General features: G+C 43.7%; 2 protein-coding genes across 2 annotated transcripts in view; one reads left to right on the top strand and one right to left on the bottom strand.

The window, feature by feature from the left end:
* Positions 1–4,136, top strand: part of WDR13 (WD repeat domain 13) — a 16,850-nt gene extending 12,714 nt beyond the window's left edge. The window contains exons 7-10 of the mRNA XM_018557993.1: positions 870–1,050; positions 1,591–1,732; positions 2,576–2,694; positions 3,831–4,136. Of these exons, the coding sequence (XP_018413495.1) occupies positions 870–1,050; positions 1,591–1,732; positions 2,576–2,694; positions 3,831–4,015 (627 nt within the window). The 3' untranslated portion in view covers positions 4,016–4,136. The remainder of the gene's footprint in view (positions 1–869; positions 1,051–1,590; positions 1,733–2,575; positions 2,695–3,830) is intronic.
* Positions 4,137–7,408: 3,272 nt separating this feature from the next.
* Positions 7,409–20,865, bottom strand: part of SUV39H1 (suppressor of variegation 3-9 homolog 1) — a 17,822-nt gene continuing 4,365 nt past the window's right edge. The window contains exons 2-6 of the mRNA XM_018558007.1: positions 16,119–16,264; positions 15,157–15,846; positions 11,390–11,536; positions 8,701–8,830; positions 7,409–7,670 (exon numbers count right to left, since the gene is read on the bottom strand). Coding sequence (XP_018413509.1) covers positions 7,537–7,670; positions 8,701–8,830; positions 11,390–11,536; positions 15,157–15,846; positions 16,119–16,264 — 1,247 coding nt within the window. The 3' untranslated portion in view covers positions 7,409–7,536. The remainder of the gene's footprint in view (positions 7,671–8,700; positions 8,831–11,389; positions 11,537–15,156; positions 15,847–16,118; positions 16,265–20,865) is intronic.

Here is a 20,865-nt window from a genome sequence, read left to right as displayed (position 1 = left end):
ACAATATATATATATATATATATAAAAAAAGTTTAATAAGAAAATATAGTGCCGAGGAGGCTATTCAAGATAGGAGACAAACATACCATGTTGTAAAATTATATTTAACTGCTTGTATTTTGTGACCTATAAATCCCAAAATAAACAAATCCCAGACATATGATATACCCTATAAATCAGGACAAATAAAATAATTTATTATGAATTACTTGCCGTTAGCTACACTATGTACACATTATTATTGCCAAAACTGTGAGAAGTGTTTTTTCTTTCAAGAATTTCTATATGCATATGTCACATCAAATTAAAACCCATTTTGTTCTTTAAAAAACAGTATATGATGTGTAGGTGGAATGAATGAGGAAGATGGAAATTATGGTTAAACACATAGCTTAAATGGTATAATTGCTCCGGTCCCCGTGAATGAAAACCTTTTCTGAAGTTGTGTCACTAAGGGGTTATCTGACCACCCATAGCAATTACATCACAAGATGGAGAAAAAAGGAACGGAATGAAAACAGAATCTGGTGCCACATAGGTAACACGAGTTTCTGTTCTGATCGGACTTCGGGAATTAGTCCATAAATCACTTGCAGAGATGGAATGGAGGAGTTTGTGTGAAAGAGACTTCACTGTTACATGGCTAGAATAGTCGATCTCTGGTCAACCGTTGTCATTGCAATGTTCACACAAGTTCAAGGGAGACTGCGCCCAAAATTTCGAACATGTTTTCATTTTATTTCTACTCATTTGTGGAAAAAACATGGGATAATTCCCTTATAAAAAGTAGTTTCATACAGCGATCTCTATATATATATATAAAAAAAAACATAACACTGTTATTCCCCCTTTACCCTCCTCTCTTTCAGGTAGGTAATGGGAAACATAACGTCCATGTTATGAACATATCCACAGGTAAAAAAGTGAAAGGGGGCACCAGTAAGCTGACAGGCAGAGTCCTCTCCTTGTCCTTTGACTCTGCAGGCCGTATCCTTTGGACCGGTGACGATCGTGGGAGTATATACTCATTCCTTTTTGACATGGCTACAGGTGAGCAGGAGCTACAAGAGATCATCCATAGCAGACAAATGGCTGTATTCTAAAAGAGGAAAAACTGAGCCCCCCTTTAGACCTTTTGTGGTCTGTTGCCACACATGCATTATATGTTCTGGATTAAGGCAGCCTGTTTTCTTAGAATGGGCACACTAAAAGAAACAAAAGTTCTTGCATTTGTTTTGTTCTGATGCAGTGCACAGCGTGTCCTTTGTGCTGCTGTGAATCACACCACATGTGTTCCACTTTTACAGAACGTGTTTATTAAAGGAATGGGTAATGGAAGAAATCTGAAAATGACAATTTCCTAACCATTAATATCAGTAGTGAGTCAGTGACTTAGCAACACACTTGCAGATTGGGGTTTCAAAAAGTACTGAAGGCAGATTAGTATGACAGCCAGGAAGCTAGCATCAGGTCAGTCATGGCAGACTATGCATTTCCTCCACAGGATCCTAACTAGGAAGGACGGGACTGCAGTTGGGCTTACTATGACGAAAGCCTTTGTAAACATTGCTTAATAATCATTTCTTGCAGGCAAACTGACCAAAGCCAAACGTCTGGTAGTTTCGGAAGGCAGTGCCATAACCGGCATCTCTGCCCGCTCCTGGATCAGCCGTGAGGCGCGGGACCCTTCTTTGTTAGTAAATGCTTGTATCAACAAACTGCTGCTGTACAGGTGAGTATGCCAAAATGTTCTCATCGTTTGATTATGGAATACTGTAAACTAGCCATGAATCCTAAAGGATATTTAAAATTCAAAGTGGAGGTTCCGGATAAATGTGCAAAGTCACTTCCTTAAGAGCAGTTATAAAACCCATGCAGCTTTAACCCTTGCATCCTCACAATGATGGCCTTGCACCTGCATTGGGATATGCTCAATGCAGCCAGAGCATCCCTCCAACCACTATTAATAGCATTCATGACCCTGAGGAGTAACAGTCTCCTCTGTGCACCTGGCTCTTCTGCAAACTACCTGAATAGGAACATGGCCAATTTAGATGCTTTGCTCTGCACTCAGGTAAGCAGGCTAAAGTCTCATGCACACAGGTGTATGGGGGCAGTATATAAAAAAATATTGAGGGCTTTTCCCTACCTGGGAAGCCTGTCTGCATGTGGCCGTGCATGAGTTGAGGAAAGTACCGGTGAATACCTGCTGTACAGCCATTATGTTTTAGGGCGCCTGTGCGCAGCACTCTCATTATCAGAACTTACACTTAAAGCAGTGGTAACGCCTGTTTCCATAGTAACAGGATACTTTTAACCAGGCAAGTGTTCCTTTTCTCTGAGGGCTCATCAATAAGAAAACCTTAAATTATCAAGATATGCCTCAGCCAAAAACTAAAATCTGGCCAATTGCTAGTAATTGCTTTAGAAGGGTCAGAGCTGAACCATACAGCTTGTGTGCAATTATTTTTTCTTCTTCTGCTTCCCAACACACATGACAAAATACTAGGTATATGGTTTTTACAAAAAAAAATTGGAGTAAAGATCGCTAATTTTGCTTTAATATCTTTTCTAGGGTTGTGGATAATGAGGGAACACTACAATTAAAACGTACTTTCCCAATACAACAAACCAGCAACGCCATCAGGAGTATTTTCTGCCCCCTAATGTCCTTCCGGCAGGGAGCCTGTGTTGGTAAGTACATTTTAGGCCAAATCTCTGAGATGTCTCTACAATTTCTCTGCATTAGTCTGGCTTCTGACACTGCTGCTAGCCGAGTTGTCACCTATCCAACACAAAAAACAAAGTCCAGTTTTTAAAAAATCTTGTAGACTATATAGTGCCCCAGATATGTTTTCCCCCAACTTTAATTTAGGATGCAAACAGTAGTTTAGGGTCTAGCAAGCCAAGTCAGACTGCCTTAAAGCAGAATTATGAGGTGAGTGATTGTCACTCAACCTCATAGTTCGAGCTGACATGTGACAATTAAACTGTCACACATCAGCTCAATAGATCAGGAAGTGAGTGAACACAGTGTCGCTCGCTCACTTCTCAATCTCCCTGCAGGGATTTCCTCCCCTCAAGGGCGGGTTCAGCTGGCTCTGCCTCTAGATAGGCATAGCCCGCTGTCACTCACGCAGCTGGGTGGATCTCAACAGTAATGTCGGGATCCGTCCTGGCTGCGGCGGTCTCAGCATACCGCGAGCTGTGGGTCACGGGAGGACACTAGTATATGTCCTCCAGTTACCCTTCGAACTATGGGGAAAAACCACTTACCCCATAGTTCTGCTTTAGCGACACTGTTGAGACCTCAATCTTGCTGCATTGTTAAAAAAATAAATCCAAAAACTGAACACCAATGCATGTAGCCACAGTCCTGAAGGTGGTCAAGCAAGGCCCCTTTGAGACAGTCTGTCCGTTTTTAAGGTGGCTCAGATCAGAAGCCCAATGTTAGCTTTTGGGCAGCAGGATCTTAATGGACATGTGTCCGTTTGGATCGGATTACCTCCGACTCCACCGAGGCTCAGAAAACCAGATAACCACAGTTTTACCGGCCCCGATAGTGACAGATTGGGGTTAATCTGATGTAAATGGACATGTCCTATTACATCGGACTCCCTATACACTTAACATGGGTCTGGTAAGGCAAGGTTTTATAAGGCCGAATGATGTAGAGGAAACTTGTGTTTTTTTTATAACACTTGTGAAAAAGAGGAGCAGTATAGCCAAAGCCTGTTTCTTACAGGGCCACACCTGGTTTTACCACCTTGGTTTGAGCATGGAGTGTGAGGGCTATTGACCTACTAAGCCTTGTGTGTTCTTTTCTACAGTAACCGGCAGTGAAGATATGTGTGTGTATTTCTTTGATGTGGAACGGGCCACCAAGGCCATTGTAAATAAACTACAAGGACATAGTGCAGCCGTCCTGGGGATCAGTTTCAACTGCGATGAGAGTCTGCTGGCCTCCAGCGATGCAAAGGGGATGGTGATTATCTGGAGACGGGAACAGAAGTAAAGTCTTCCGTCTTGCTGTCTGAACTGTGCTCACCCCCATACCCAGCCACCCCACTCATTCATATCACCTACTCCTATTTATATTTCCTGTATATGTCTTATGAATAAACTCTTTAATCCCCGCTAATGTCTGTAAGGAAGATGATAATACTATACTGCCAACTCTTATTCCCTTTCATTTGCAATCAGGCCTCCAGTGTTCCTAGATGAAGTGCTGGAAAATAAATGAAAGTAGCTCCTACCAAATCAGGTCTGCAACGATGTTGAGGGTACAATGCCTGCAGAGATCAGATAGATCAGGATGCATAGTTGTATGTCTCTGGTTTTTGCTCTGCCATGTTCCAACTGTATTTTTGCCCCAACACATATTCACACAAGCAGATCTTAAAAGCGCTTGTTATCAACAAGTTGTTGTTTGCACTTTATAAGACTGGGTGTTTAAAGGAGTCATACCTACCGGCCATGCCTCTACAAAACTTCACATATAGGTGCAAGGTAAGTCTATGGACGCGTGCACCCGCCTGCAGACACCGGATCGGAGAGACAGAGCAGTCAGCGCTAGCTACTTCAAGCATGCCTCAGTTTGGGGGGAAAGCAGTACCAAGAGCATGATCATGGACACAGAGGGGTGGAACCTGTGTCCCCAATGAACTCAAAGAAACAGATTTTACAGAAAGTATAAATCTCCCATTTTCTTTGTTCAGAGGAGCACAGGAGTTCAAAACTGTTGATGTCCAAAAGCAGGCCGCCTGAGGGGTAGGTTGGAGGGGCCAAGAGTGAAATTCTAGCTCATAGGCCCTGGAAACCAACTTCCTCACCCAAGCATCCAAAAAGCTGACTGACCAAAATCTGGGACAGCTAACAGGTGCCCCTTCATGCGCACAAAGACTTATCTAAGAGCTTGGGGAACTGAATTTTGAAAACATCCTTTCCAGCCCCCACTCGTGTGTGCTGCCTAGCACACACATGAGCAGGAAAACTGATCTCCTCTTCCACATTCAGCTGTCACTCTCCGGCTACAGAAGCCAGAAAAGCAGATTTCCGCTTCATCAGCTTCTTTGGGGGTCCTTAGGTGACATTAGGGGTCTTAAAGACCCCTGATGTCTCCATGAAGAGGACATGTCACTGTAAATTGGTTATCACATAGGGGGCTTTGTTAGCCCCCTATGTGATAGCAATAAAGTGGAGGGGGAAAAACCCCCACATACACAAACACGTTGGGTGCACCTATGTGCAACGATGACGATTGCGCCACACATGTTACAACTGTGAATGTCGGAGCATAAGCAATAATTCTAGGGCCAATCACTGTTAAACACTGAACTGATGAGCAGCAAAAGCTTTTAGCGTCGCCTATGGCCAATTTTGGGTGTGGTCGTTTATTGCACGTACAATTTTAGGACTCAACATGTTTGGTGTCTATTTACCCAACGTGACCCCATCACGTTGGGTCAAAAATGTGGGTAATAAAAAAATGTTTCATAATATAACATAGGGAGAAACTTTCTTTTCAAAATATTCTGTAATTTTTCCGTTATATACTAAATAAGAAACTGCAGTGGTGATTTAAATGCCACTAAAATAAAGCTCTATCTGTCCCCCACAAATGGTACAAAATGTATTTCACTACAGCGTTGCATGAAGGAATAAATGTCAAAGTGCTGCAGCTCTGAATACTGAAAAATGGCCTGGCCAGGAAGAGGGTCTAAACACCGCGGTCAGCAAATGGTTAGGAGATTCTGGGAGGGAATTGATCAAAACTAGAGCACACAGAATCTGGAGCAGTTGCCCATCATAAACAAACAGCTTCTCTTTTCAGCTTGTTCAGTTAAGCTTTAAAAATAAGAGACGCCAATAGGTTACCATGGCCAACTGCTCCAATCAGCTTCTCTTTTATTTTTAAAGCTTAACTGAACAAGCTGAAAAGAGAAGCTGATTGGTTATGATGGGCAACTGCTCCAGTTTTGATATATTTCCCTTGTATGTGTCTCGATTGGCTGAAGCCTCAGAGGTTTCTAATTCAGCAGGTATATTAGATAAGGATTATGCAGGGGAAGGCGTGGGAGCACGATTATAGCCTCTGAAGTCAGTCAAAAAGTTCAAAAGAATCAAAAGTTGCAATTTGGCCCATAAACACCTCGGCAAAATTCCAGGCAATCAGTGTCAGTCCCTTTAGGTGGTGCACTGCAGGCAGCATTGGAACCATTAGTGGACCTTGTATTGTAGGCACCTGAGACTAGTACTTGTGTCTGTGATTTGACAAAGGTCACAAGGCAGGAAGAATATGGCCCAGGGTACAAGGCCAGACCTTGAATACTCACAAGCCAGCTGTTGAAAGCAGGAAGGGTTTAGGTGGCCCCCCCACCACAGTTCACAGTGACTAGGCCCCCCACCACAGTTCTTTATATATTAAAATGTTACAGTCTCTCCATTAATTGGTGGAAATTGTAAACCAGTAGGTGAATATGACCCGCAACTAGGTAGTTAAACACAAAGAAAGCAAAGCAAACAAAGCAAGTCTCAGTTGAGATTCATGTCAAAAAGTGTGCAGAGCTTCCATCTGGTCCTGGGTTACCAAGTTTTATTGAGTGGCTGTAGCAGCCTTACGACCTGCCAGGCCTAATACTACCTGGTTGACTGTTAAAGTGCAAGTTGTTTCCCCATCCTCTTGCCTGGGATTGCTTTTGGACATCTGAGGTTTTTTTGTGCACGTTACTGCCCTTAGGCCAGGGGTAGGCAACCTTGGCTCTCCAGCTGTGCTGAAACTACAAATCCCATAAGACATTGCAAGCCACCTTCAGGACTCCCAGAGGCAGCACAGCTGGAGAACCAAGCATGCCTACCTCTGCCTTAGGCCATACTCTACGCAAGATTTCAGATACTAACAGTCTATAAGCCAATAGTAAAACAAGTTGTAGGGCTGTAAAATAGGTCACGCATTGTTAGAATGTTGCCTAAAAGCAAAAAGTATCAAGACCTTTCAGCCATATCAAATAATACTGCTCATGGTAGTTCAGATTACATGTTATTGTATTTACATTAAAAAGGGTCAGACTTAAAAAAAAAAGGTTAAAAAAGATAAAACAGCGAATAGGTAATATTTCATACAACAGTAATCTATAAAAATTCATTTGATTGTTCATTAAAGAAGAACACTGAAATCTGTCCCAGGACAGCAGAGGCTAATATGTGTAATCGTATCCCAGAGACGTAATTTAAAAAAATTAAAAAAAAAGGCCAGGGTGGCAAATATTCAAGTAAAATAAGAAAAAGAAAATTCCAGGCTGTATTATCGCTGCAGATGCACTGTCAGGTAATTCGACAAGCCTGCCATAGGGGCATGAAAGATCTTTTTCACATTAAAAAAATTTTTATATTCTTTAGCACCAATTTCTCAAAGCCAGGATGGAAGAAGAAAAGCCCTCAAGGGGGTGTAAACAGCTTTTTCCAGGTAACCGATCTTTCAAGTACTGAGGGCAAAAACAGTCCTGAGTTGCCCGTCCAGACAGTAGTAATCCGCATTTAAAAGAGGTATTTACGACAGCTGTTTACCCCACATTTGCATTCCACCCGTGTGCGTTTTTTTGGAGATCCAGTTAGGCCGGCCAAACCAAAGTTGGTGTCCATTTTCGTGCTTTCAACATCAACTGGGTCGACTGCAAGAGAAAAAACAAAACCCCATAACATACCTCTACACTTATCCCGAGAGCGTATGTGGGATGCTGTTAGATTGGTCATACAATATTTTACAAAGACAATGCAATCAGTTTTCACTACAACCTGTAAAATGAGGGCCATCCGTGAGGATCAAGGTGGATTGTTTAAGGTTGGGTTATATTAAACATCAGCTTCAACCAATATAGCAGGCTTTAACTTTAGGCCTCATGCACACAGGTACATGAGGCCATAAAGGTAATTTTTTAAAAATAAAAAAAATCGGGGTGCATTTCCCTGCCCACGAGCCACAGCTGCAGCGTACAGCCGACCCATAGAAATTAATGGCTTTATGTGGCAATACATAGATATATGCCTGTGCATAAACATGCGCAGAGACGGTCATCCCTGAATGCAGTCTGCATTTGGGTTTGGAGACCCTTGTACATGTTCATGCAATTAGTGGCACATACCCACATACAGTCCCACCAGCTGTGGCTATGGGGTGGAGAAAGATGCTTTTTTTTTATGTTGTATGGCTTCAGGCGCCCGCATGTATGAGGACTAATTCTGCTGCTCCTTCAGACAATATGTCCATAAAAGTTGTTAGCACAAACCCAGGCAATTCAAGCTCAGCATGTGATAAAAGTACATTACATAGAAGTCATTTTCAGTGGAAACCATATGTTAAAAACAGAAGATCAAAAGAAAAACGAAACTTAAAAAAAATAATAGATGCAAAACTCAACTTTGGCCCTCTCATCTTTTTAGAGACTTCCTAATGGTCACTGAGGCTATCGCAATAATCTCATAGAAAGGCTCATGGGGTAGGACCCAAGCCCATTTTTTGGGGACATTGAGAGCTGCATCCAACTTCAGCTGCCTACACCCCCGGATTTATTGATCACTTTTACTGAAGGCAACCTCTTTACTACAATGTTCAGTTTCCATTGCCCAGCTTAGTAGCGGATTCAATTCACTGAAGAGCTACATAGGATGTCCCATTACATTATGAAAATAAAAGTGATTTACCCTGCATTCTGTAGTCAAACGTGAGCTCTTCTCCAGTACGGATAGTACGCGTAGCAAAAAACGCAATGCGAGGCAACCTCTCATCCTGATTATCAATAAACACGTTGTATACTTGGAGGTTAGGCTTGCACTGGAGAGAAAAGTGTACAGAAATCAAATACTCACTGCATACACAGTTATCAAACATATTACAGCTCTGGTACACTATTAGGCCCACATCTGCTGGCACTATCCCCCTGTACGCCCCACAAATTTAAAGGGATAACATTAATATTACAAAAAAAATACAATAAAATGCAAAAGTCTCTTCCACTTGATCTCTCCAGCAGTACAAACCAGTTGTCCATCTGCTTTGGGAAGCTTTGTGATTACCGCTATGCATAGATGTAGCAAGTAACAGTGGTAATCACTAACTGAACAGCATACCAATTACATGCATTACAGCATACCCACTAAACATCAGTGTCCATTATTGCTGCTGGAGGAGTGGAATTCATATGGCCTTTTTTTTTTTTTCCCCCCCCCCCCCTACATTTAGCCCTGCTTCGGGCAAACGGCTAAATGTAGAGCATGGAAGCTGCTTTGTACAAGTATTCTGGGGGCGGCTGTACAGCCGCCCATATCACTTGTGGGCATGTAAGGTTGTCACTCTTCCCAGTCGGCTTCCCCACTTCCATAAAGAGAACCTGTTAGCTTGTTAACTTTATTGCCATCACACAGGGGCCAAGTTAAAAAAAAGTAAAAATAAAAAGATAAACATTTTATTTAAGAAAAAAAAGTTAATTTTTTTAAAAAACCAAACCCGTCACTGTGCTTATTTCAGCTCTTAAAAAAGGAGAACTATGGGGTTAGGGCTTTTCCCCATAGTTCTCCTTAGGGTAACAGGAGGACACAAACTAGCGTTCTCCCGTCACCCTAAGCTCAGTATACTCAGCTGTAGCTCGCGGTATACTGAGACGCCGCAGTGGAAGCGGATCCTGACAATTGTGTCTGGATCCGCCCAGCTGCGTGAGTGACAGCTAGCTCTGCCTATGTAGAGGCAGAGCTAGCTGTACCCGCCCCCTCCCCCGTCCGTTCCGCCAGTCAGCGCTGGAGGATCGGGGAATCCAGTCCCTCCCCTGTCACGGCAGAGAGCTGTGACAGGATCGAGAAGTGAGCGAACGCCGGTATGTGTTCGCTCACTTCCCGATCTACTGAGCCGACCTGTGACAGTCTCATTGTTAAAGGTCGGCTAGAACTATGAGGCGCGTGAAAAGCACTCACCTCATAGTTCTCCTTTAACTGAACTTTCAAGTCTTCATATGGCTGGTGTCAGCACCATGGTAACTGCAATCCAATCAAAAAGTAAATAAATAAAAATGGCCATAATTTTAATTCGGAGACACAACCTTAAGACCCCGTTCACATCGGGGCGGTTCGGCAGCACAGATCTGCCGCCATGAACGATCGCATACATTGCTATCGGGACCGTTCATGCGACCGCGCGATCCGAACTGCCCCCCACCCAAACTGCTCCCTGCACTATTTTTGCCACACTGATCAGTGCAGTTTCCATACAGGTTTAAATGGAACCAGGCTGATCAGTGCGGTTTTAATTGCTTTTCAGCGCTGAAACGCAATTAAAACCGCCCAAAACCTTGCGAGATATCCGCAACCGCCCTGGTGTGAATGGGCTCTTATAGCGCATTACAATACACGAGTTCAACCTAAATGATGAACTAAAGATTCTATGGGAATACCAAATACTTGTCACGCAAATGGCGTTTACATATGTATGTGTAGTCTTTGAATTCTTTTTTTTAACACTTAGAGATGTACATTTGCAGGGTTAATTATCATAGGGAAGGTTTGTCAAGCGAGTTCACCATTCTCCTGTTGCTCTCCATCCTGAATCCCCCCCTACAGTGGTCCCAGGCTCACAAATGAGCCTGAGGGCCACAGGGTGGTAGCCAAAAATAACTGGGCAGAACGCCCACCAAAAATGCACTAGGGAGAACACAAGCTAGTTTTGTTCAGATGTGCCTTGTGGATTTGCAGTAGCTGGACACTGCCTGTTCATTTTTCAAATTCTATACGCTGCTCATAATGGTCTCAAAAGCAGAGGTCATACTTACACTGTGGTTGACAAAGTGCGATATATTTCCATAGTGAGCAGCATCTACGGTGTAAACATCTTCAATGTAATCCAGATCAAACAGATAAGTTGCCCCCTGTCGGTCATAGATTTGTCCTCTACGCTCCGCCTCATCAGAAGTGATTATCTGGAATACAGACTAGGTAAAACATCTGCAGAGAACACCCAACTACACACATAATATATAATATACATATATTGGCGTTTACATATGTATGTGTAGTCTTTGAATTCTTTTTTTTAACACTTAGAGATGTACATTTGCAGGGTTAATTATCATAGGGAAGGTTTGTCAAGCGAGTTCACCATTCTCCTGTTGCTCTCCATCCTGAATCCCCCCCTACAGTGGTCCCAGGCTCACAAATGAGCCTGAGGGCCACAGGGTGGTAGCCAAAAATAACTGGGCAGAACGCCCACCAAAAATGCACTAGGGAGAACACAAGCTAGTTTTGTTCAGATGTGCCTTGTGGATTTGCAGTAGCTGGACACTGCCTGTTCATTTTTCAAATTCTATACGCTGCTCATAATGGTCTCAAAAGCAGAGGTCATACTTACACTGTGGTTGACAAAGTGCGATATATTTCCATAGTGAGCAGCATCTACGGTGTAAACATCTTCAATGTAATCCAGATCAAACAGATAAGTTGCCCCCTGTCGGTCATAGATTTGTCCTCTACGCTCCGCCTCATCAGAAGTGATTATCTGGAATACAGACTAGGTAAAACATCTGCAGAGAACACCCAACTACACACATAATATATAATATATATATATATATTTCTGTAAAACAGGAGGAGGTGCTAACCAAGCCAGAATAATGCATCCTATGGCTTTAGCAGTGGTTTAAAGCTCTTCTCCAGCAATATATCAATCCCCCTCACCCGTCCTGCAAGTTTTATCCATTACCTTGTGAATGCCAGGGGTGTTGGCATAAGGCGAGCCCAAAGGGAAAGCTTAGCAAGCAAAATACCTTTCTGATATAGGCTGCCACAGTCTTAAGGTGCCCATACACCTTACAATTATCAGGAGATTTTTGTCTACGATCGCATTGTCAGCCGAAAATCTGCCAGTTGATGGGAAGTGCACAACCTCAATTACTGTACAACTGGCAGATTTTTGTCTTTCAAGCCGCTAGAAAAATTTAGTTGGATGAAAAAATAAACAACACTAAAATCTGTTCTTTCAATCAATGAAAAATCAGGCAGTTAGTGGTGCTGACGAACGTTAATTGCAAACTGCATTGGTCTGTCCTTGATGGGCTAGTTGAACAAAAATTGAATGAGGATGGAATGTCTGGACAAAAAAAAGTTGTGCAATGGTTGTAAGATGTATGGCCACCTTTACTCACAAGCTACAAGGCAGTTCTAGGGCAGTAAGACCTGTTCAGCATTCGTGCAAAGGGAGTAACTGTTTTATACCCTGAACTACTATGCAACTTGCAAGTATGACAATGGCAGCGTCTCAAATATTTTTCTTAAAGCTGAACAATGTGCATTTCTGCCGCACAGTCAAATTCATTTTGCAGTGTTTTTTTTTTTTTTGCAACTGCATGCAACAGAAGTGCAAATCGAGCGTTATTTCAGGCTGATAATTGCAAGAGGTGAATGTTTCTCGGTCACAAATGTTAGAAGTGCTCCTGATGACTTTTTAAATTAGTGCAAAGAAAGCAAAAAGCTGCAAGATTAAAATTAACAAGGAAGATAGTAATAAGCACTACTTGGAAACAAATGTAAAACTGCATGAATGGGACAAAAAAAATCCAGTGGGCTGCTGGGACTTCAGCTGGTCTGTCTGCACGATCTCTTCCGAGATACAAGACTGATCCTGTATATTCTGTTGCGGACATTAGTAGCTACATTGGGAGAACTCCTAAACAGCTACAGTGCCAGCAGCTCAAAGTATACCTTTGTTTAATTTTCATGTCTCGGAAGAGATGTGGTGCACACACTGACAAGTGTCAGCAGCACAATGGATACATTTGTTTGACTTGGAAAAGATTGTGCACAGACAGAGACAATTAAGCTGCAATCTCAGGCCTTGTTCACACCGAAAGCGTGTGCGTTCCAGAGCGGTAGCTGCTGGAACGCACCGCAATCGCCAAGAAACTTCTCCCCGCGTTCTGGGGTGGGAGGGGGCGTGGCGGTGCATTGAATTTAATGGCACCAATTCCACGCCCCCCCGCAGTGCGATCGGACATGTGGCAAGACTCTGCCAGCGTTCCATTCCAGTGCAAACGCAAAAAATAGGGCTTGCTCTATTTTTTGTGCTTGCAGTGGAACGCAACGCTGGCAAAAGTTTTGCCACGTGTCCGATCGCACCGATGTTGGTTGCTTGCAGTCCAACCAACATAGGTAATGTAATCTACTGTGCAAGTTTACAAACTCTCATTGATCAGGAGCTCTGATACAATATTCATCAAATTCCATTGCATTTGCAACAAAACCATGTGTTGCTGCTGCATTCAATCCCTGATCACATAATGTTGTGGGAATCGGTAGACAATTTATGTGCACAGCTGTAAATCACATCAAAATGACCTATACCTCTTGGACTTGCAATGGAACTGGAATTTGCAGAAGACATTGTTATTGATTTAAAATGCTGCATGCAAGCTACATGTGACACCTCGCATTCAGGAACGTTTGTATTTGAAGAGAAAACCAGCTGTCATCCGAGGTGGTACAGTGCAAACATGTCTACCTTAAAGTGGGTATTACGCCTAGCAAAGTTGAGAAATCAAAGTTCTCTTCTACCTGGAGAAACAGTTTGCTCATGGCGAACATCACTGAGGTACAACTATTACAGGGAATTATTCCAACCTTTAACTATTCATGTTTAATTATCAACTGAGTGGGGGAACTTTATTAAATATTCTGTAGCTATTTTTATAAAAAACAAATTTAGCCAAACTACCACTAACGTGGAATGAATCATTAGGCAAACACCTGTTCAAAAAGCCACAGATGGAAGCTGCTATTTCCTTACATTTATGGCCCCAAAAATAGTATGCAAACTAAGAAACCAACCATAGCAGCCTTCATTTAAAGCTTCTCGTACACGTATTTGCTTTGTGACAAATGTTTTAAACATCTTAAAAAATTACTTTTGAAAACAAAAACTGAATCTGCAACTCCTGACAAATTTGTAAAGATGCAAGCTCCGAGGAGGTCATATTAAATTAAAGCAATATCAGTATAGAGAGAACACCAAGCACAGCATCTTAATTCTAAAACACTGCGGTTAAACTCCACTGAACTCAAATTACATTTAAAATGGTTAGCCTATCAAAGTAATTTCAGGAAACACAACATTTCGGAGTTTCAATTGCTACAAACAAATGTGGAAAGATTTTTTAAAAACCTGTGGGTAGTCACTTCCACTTCTAAGCAATTGTCCAGATTGGGGCAGACACAGCACGGCTTCCACTGACTTACAATGTCCCTAGAAGATGGGCAGCCACATGTGCCAAGCTATTCTTTATAGCAGTTTCAAGTAGGGCTGTGACCAACTAATCAATAAACGTTGAGAATAGTTTTCGACTATTCTCATTATTGATTAGTTGGTTGGATCCCCTAGATCTCTCTTCCATGGTGGGAGAAGGGTACAGCAAGCAGTGGGCGGGTGCAATACCCAGTCTGGTAATGGCTGTTGCAATTTGAAAAGGCCAAAAGCAGGCTGGCTATTGCACCAGCCACCTACCTGCTGTATTTACATTCAGCTGCCGTATGCAGAATCTTGCCACTGGCAGCTGTCATTCCCTGGCTGAAGCTATTCAAGTGCCATGTGCTTATAATACACAAAGTAAAAAAAAAAAAAAGAAGGACTAAGAAATTCTGCGGCGGGAGGTGCGTTGCAGTGCCATTCATTTCAAATGGCACCCCAAACACACCTCCCACCCACAGTGTGATTGCCCGCACTGGAACACACGGTACCACAACGCCGTGCGTTCCAGTGCAGTGTGATTGCAAAAACTTGTGCATGGAGTTTTATTCAGTAAACTATATGTTTGTAACACTGCAATTGTGTATTTCATTTTAAATTAAGGATAGTATTTATTTTTTTACATTTTTATCTGATTAAATCGAAAAAAAATAAAAAAAAAAATCGGCCAATAGATGATTAGTGATGATATAATGATAATGAAAATTATCATTAGTTGCAGCCCTAGTCTTAAGTCTGCTAAGATACAGATTAGCAGCCTTGCCAGCATTAAAAACAGACAAAACTGAGGCTATGGGTCTAAAATAAAAAAAAAATCATCTTCCTTATGAATAAGCACTCACAAGAGAGTAAAGATCAAGTGTCAGTGTATACCATCTTACCTCTCCCACATATTCCATTACAAAGCTGTTTTTGCGGATCTTCTCCAGTGTCCTCACACCCCATCCCCTTCCATCAGAGGTCCTGAAAATACAGAATTTATACTGGATTCCTTTCTGCACCACTCTATTTGGGCAAGACGGGCCACATCGGCAGAGGGAGTTGCATTCATAAATTGGAAAGCCAGGTTTCACTTTCACTTGTCCATCTGCATTATAAGCAAATTTGTGCTGGAAACCTCCAGGACAGCATCCTCTCTCATCTGTGAAACAGTCCCGACATTTGCACCCTACAGCAGACTTGGTAATGGTCACTCCTTCCCCAACCTTGTACTCATTAATGTACACAAAGTCTCTGGGTGGACCCTCTAGATCCACTTCATTTTCTACTGTTATAAGGCCTGGATGGGCCCGTTTGGAATTCAACTTCTGCTCCCACAAACGGAGCCGTTGCCTTTGCTTCGCTTTAAGCACCACATAGTGTGAGAGGCTGGAATCTAGTCTGCGGGGGCAGCGCCCAACTACTTTTTTACTGGTTGATGTTCCGGCAGCCTTTGCCCTTCGTAGCAGCTCTCGTTCCAGATCCCGGTGAAACTGCCGAAGGAGGTTGAAGCATCTGAGATGGCGACGTGGTTCCCATGAACACTCAGAATCCGGGTAGCCTTTCCACTTCACAAGGTACAGTTCCTCCTCCTGTAGAGTAAATACACAATAAATGAGGTGCAATTTCAATGCACTGCATACTCTTGTGAGGTCTAATTTCACTGTGCTCTCTGCTGGTCCGAAAGGGATCTGCAAAGTCCTGGTAGCGTATAAAGCCTTATATGCTGATCCCATGGCAACAGTTAAAGTGTTCACCACCACAGTTCCACTTGTAAGTCCCTTTAACGAAGACACACACAAATTTCTGTTAACAAGGAAAACCCTACAAGCAGATGAAGGGTCTGGATTAGCAGTAGACTTACCTGCACCCTCTTATAGTCACACAAATATTCCACTTCAAAATTGCAGATATTTTTCCGGTTCACCCCAAGAGTAGCACAACAAACATGCTCAATTCGACACAACTCCTGAACATGAGACTCTGTGGACAGACATGCAACTGAACAACCTGAAAGCAAAGATAAAAACCATCAGCAGTGTAATGGGTTACATTCAAAGTAAACCAACATTAAAAAGTGACATTAAACCCTTAGATTTTTTAACATAAAGCAATACTGTGATGTGTACCTTACTGTAATCCATGGTTGTTTCCCTTCTCTTTGCTGCTCTTCCTTTTAAATCTGTATCTGTTCTCATGCTGGGGGAGAACTTCTGTTTTGCAGCAGATTGCCTTGTCTCTGAAATGGATACATGGTGTCTGTGTGAAGGTTCACAACCTGAGCCAGCACTACAGGAAGAGGCACTCAGCTGCAAAGGGAAGTTCTCCCCAACCATGAGAAGACATGAGGATTTAAAAGGAAGAGCAGGGAAACAACCATGGATTACAGTAAGGCACACATTACAGTATTGGTTTATGTAAAAAAATCTGAGGGTTTAATGTCACTTTAAGCTAAATCTCAAACAAAAAGGCATGTATAATTTGTCAGACTATTTATGTGCATACAACACCCTGATTAGGAATGGTTCTATTGCTAGCGCATTATAGAAAGCAATACACCTTTGCAAATAGTTTAGACTAGGGGTGCCCATTTGGTCGATCGCGATCTACCAGTCGATCGCAAAGCGGAGGAGGGAGCCGCTGTCCCAGCAGCATGGCGGAGCAGTGAAGAGAGAGAGAGAGAGAGAGAGACGCACGGCCAGGATCTGAAAGCCGGCGGCTCTCTCCTCACCGCTCGGCCATGGGCTCTGTCCTCCGCTCCAGGATCCAGAGAAGTTGCAGGCTGAGTCCACCGGTGTGCGTGGCAGAGCAGCGGAGTATCGGTACATATCAGTGATATGTAACAATCCTCTGTGCAGGACAAACACTGGAGCGATCAGCTGATCACTCCAGTGTTTGTAAATAACTGGGGACACAGTACTATGTGTCCCCAGGAATGAACAGGAAGTGCTTTTCATCACTTCCTGTTAATTAATGAGTTTCTCAATGGGGAGTAGCACTCTGTACAGAAGCTCCTCCCCATTCAGAAACTGGATGATAGTAAATAGCTTCTGAATGAATGGGAAGCCTCTGTGCTTTCCATTCATTTAGAACAGAGGCTGCAGAAAAAAAAAAGAGATTGAGGACTTTGTGGGACTCCGCGGGAAGACAGGATGCCGGCACCTCTAGAACGCACTGAAATGCAAGCCGGCCGACTCCCTGCGTTCAGGGGCAGGAGGGAGCGTGGGGTTGTATTGAAGTAAATCCAGTTTGTGGATGAAAAGGTATTTGGCGAGTTCAGCTACCTGATAAGGATTGTTCGCAGTGATTATACAGGCCAGGCATAGGAGGTCTCAGAAAGGGATACATTTGCTAATACAACAATCAAGAGTCAGAATATGGGCCATGAAGCACTGCCAATAGACTACTAAAGACTGGAAGACGGTCTTATGGACTGATGGATCAAAATTTGAGCTCTTCGGGTCATCACACATGGTTTTTGTAAGCCGTCGAGTAGGTGAAAGGATGGTTCCTCGGTGTCGGACACCAACTGTCAAACATGGGGGAGGAAGCATGATGGTTCGGGGCTCTTTTGCTGGATCCAGAGTCTGCGACTTGCACGGAGCAAGTGGCACCCTGAACCAAAACTACTTCCACAGCACCATGCAATTCCCTCTGGTGTACGCCTAGATGGTCACGGGTTCATCCTACACAAGGGTGTGGTATTCCCATCACCCGGGACATGCAGTTTCGGCCGCCGCGTGAGTAGCTTTTTTTGCACATTTAGCCCTGCTTTTGGCAAGCAGAGCTCAATGTACAGCAGGGAGTCGACGCAGGTTTTAATCTCTACAGACAAAATTGATTGTCAGTTTGACCCCTGCCTCTGTGTTATATGCTGGATTTACACCGTGACTCTTGCCTGTTTCCTGACCATTCTTCTGTCTGCCGATTTTGTATCTTGCTGCCCGATGGTATCATGACCTCAGCCTGCCTCCTGACTACTCTCCTGGATCCTGACTTTGTACCTCGCTGCCAGACTGTTGCTGACCTTGCCTTCCTGACCACGTCTTCGCCTTTCCTCAGCCTAAGATCCACTTCGGACTCAGCCTACTACAGGTGTGTTTCAGCGGCCTACTGCCTGCTATATACTGAGAGCGCCGCAGACGGGACGGATCCCGACGATAGCTGGCTGATTGACAGCGGGCTCTGCCTATGTAGAGGCAGAGCCAGCTGTGCCCGCCCCCTCCACGTCTGTTCCTCCAGTCAGCGCTGGAGGATCGGGGAGGGGGTAATCCCTGTGGGGAGCAGTGACCGACAGTCACCGCTCTCTGCAGGGAGATGATCAGGAAGCGAGCGACGGTATGTGTTCACTCACTTCTCGGCGAATTAATTGTATTGAGGCGAGTGATTTACAATTAGAAAATTGAAGAAACATTCCAAATACTAAGTTCCAAATACAAAATTCTACTAATGCATGGCCAGCTTTAAGCTTGAAATCTGCGATCAGACTAAGCCCTCATCCACACAGAGCGTTTTCTAGCGCTTTTTCTGCTCAATAAAACAAAAACTGCCCCCCCCCCCAAAAAAAAATTCCCATTCACTTCTATGGCCATGCTCACATCTGAGCGTCATGTCGCTTGTAGTGAAACCCCCGTTGCTTGAAGAGCTGCTTTTTTGCAGATTCTGCACTTCTTGGCCCCATAAAACGTCAATGGAAATGCATGTTTGCTGCGTTATTATTTTTACACACATAAAACACGCATCTGTCTATTCACATCAATGTGCCACAATCTGCTCATTAAAACGCGCGACTATGAATGAGTGTAAAAATATGCAAAACGTGTGTAGCCTCCATCACCTTTTGTGAGGTGGCTACTAGACATTTAGTGATTGCCTGAGCTGTACTCGGCCTGGCATTTATCTGGTTAATTCCAGGTGTCTGGCATTGCCTGTACCCCTCTGGGTGGAGTGTGACATCCAATGAGAGACATTGTAAGTGTATGTACAGTGCAGCAGCCAATCACTGGGTTTCTCTCAACCAGTGGTGCATGCTGGGATAGGGTACATATACTGGAGGGAATTGCCATGTGCTCAGACCTTGTATGGAGCAGCCATGGATTAGGACTGGATCCTGTCCAGGCTAGGCCTGAGGTTGGCCAGAGGCTGGTGTGTGGGATGCGTTTCCTTGGGGCTTTCTATTATGGAGGAGGCTTGTGCTGTTGCCAGAGGAGGAGAACCAGGGAGATGGATGGCTGCTGAAGGTACTCAGAATCTACTGGACCTCAGGAGCAAGTCTGGTGTCTCTCCTGCTGAGGATCTACGCTCATCCCTGCTCATCTGTTATTCCAATTACCGGTCACTGTACCACAAATGGATCTACACTGATATGCTTAAGAGGTCTGGTGAGTCTATTGCACCCAGGATGGCTAGGATCACTATACCCTCTCTCCCCAGTATGAAGGCGTTTATTCAAAGTTATTCAGCATTGCATTATTGGAGTGGACATCAGCTTTGTGGGCACTAGAAGAGGGCGGTTAAATGATAATGGGGCAGCGGAAGATCAAATCCCCTAGAAAGACTAGAGATGACCCAGGTTATGCCAGTGGCTCCTTTGGGGGTGAGCGCTACATGTGCAAAACAAAGCGCACTGAAAAAGCACATATTTCACATTGCTCGGGTGTGAATGCAGGCTGAGAGAGTTTCTAAAGTAAACCACAAAAAGAAACATAAGATTCAGTGCTGCAAAGCCCAAAATCTTGCAGGCTAGTTAGGACAGGAGGAGATCTGGCTCTTGAGATAAACTGCAAAAAGAAACACAAGATTCCGTTCTGCCAAGCTAAAAGTCTTCTGAGGTAGTTGGAAAAAAAAAAAAAAAAAAAAAGGAGATCTAGTCCCTCCTTGGCAATTGATTTATAGGACTGCTGTGGAGTTGTCTGCAAATTTGTTAACCTTTCTCTCCTTGAGGTCCGAGTTGAAAATGTAAGACTCCCCCTATACCCATGACTTCCCCTATAGCCATAAGCTCCCTGATGTTTGTGCAATGCATGTTTACACTCAAAGACCATGTTTCCTGACATTTGCAGATGTATTATAATTAACTATAACCCTGCTCAGCCAATATATCCAAAGGTGACCCCAAAGAACCCCAAAAGGTACAGATGTAGTGACCGGAAGAAAAAAAAGAGGGGAAGGAACCAGCATATGCCAGCAAGCTCCACCTTGAAAACAATGCCACCAGGAACCCAGATAAACTTACAACAGCAGGGCCCAAAGTGCTCCATGCCAGTCTTGTTCCAACAACTTCCTTGGAAATAGGCATTGTACTAAGCTCAAACAGCCAAGCCTACCTTGACCGTATTGAGCCACACTTGGCAAGCTTCTACTGCATGCCAGGCCAATGATGTCACCCCTTTTCCGCCAAAAGATTTGGCACAGCAAGTAAAGGAGGAGGAAGGATAACATTCAAACTACTGACCACAAATTTGGCCCGCCAACTGGCAGCCGGGGAGAGAATTCATCATCCCCAGCCCTCGCAAAAAGGGCAATGACTCCCATGATTGGCAGCAACGGGCAAGTCCCAGAAACCTGCTATGGCAGCTGCTTTCCCTAGCTAGGCAGTCACTGGGAGGGGG

This window comes from Nanorana parkeri, unplaced genomic scaffold (genome assembly GCF_000935625.1).
Source record: "Nanorana parkeri isolate BGI_ZX_2015 unplaced genomic scaffold, ASM93562v1 scaffold315, whole genome shotgun sequence".
In the NCBI taxonomy this organism is placed as follows: domain Eukaryota; kingdom Metazoa; phylum Chordata; class Amphibia; order Anura; family Dicroglossidae; genus Nanorana; species Nanorana parkeri.
The sequence above is the reverse complement of the archived record's forward strand: the minus strand, read 5'-3'. Positions and strand labels throughout refer to the sequence as shown.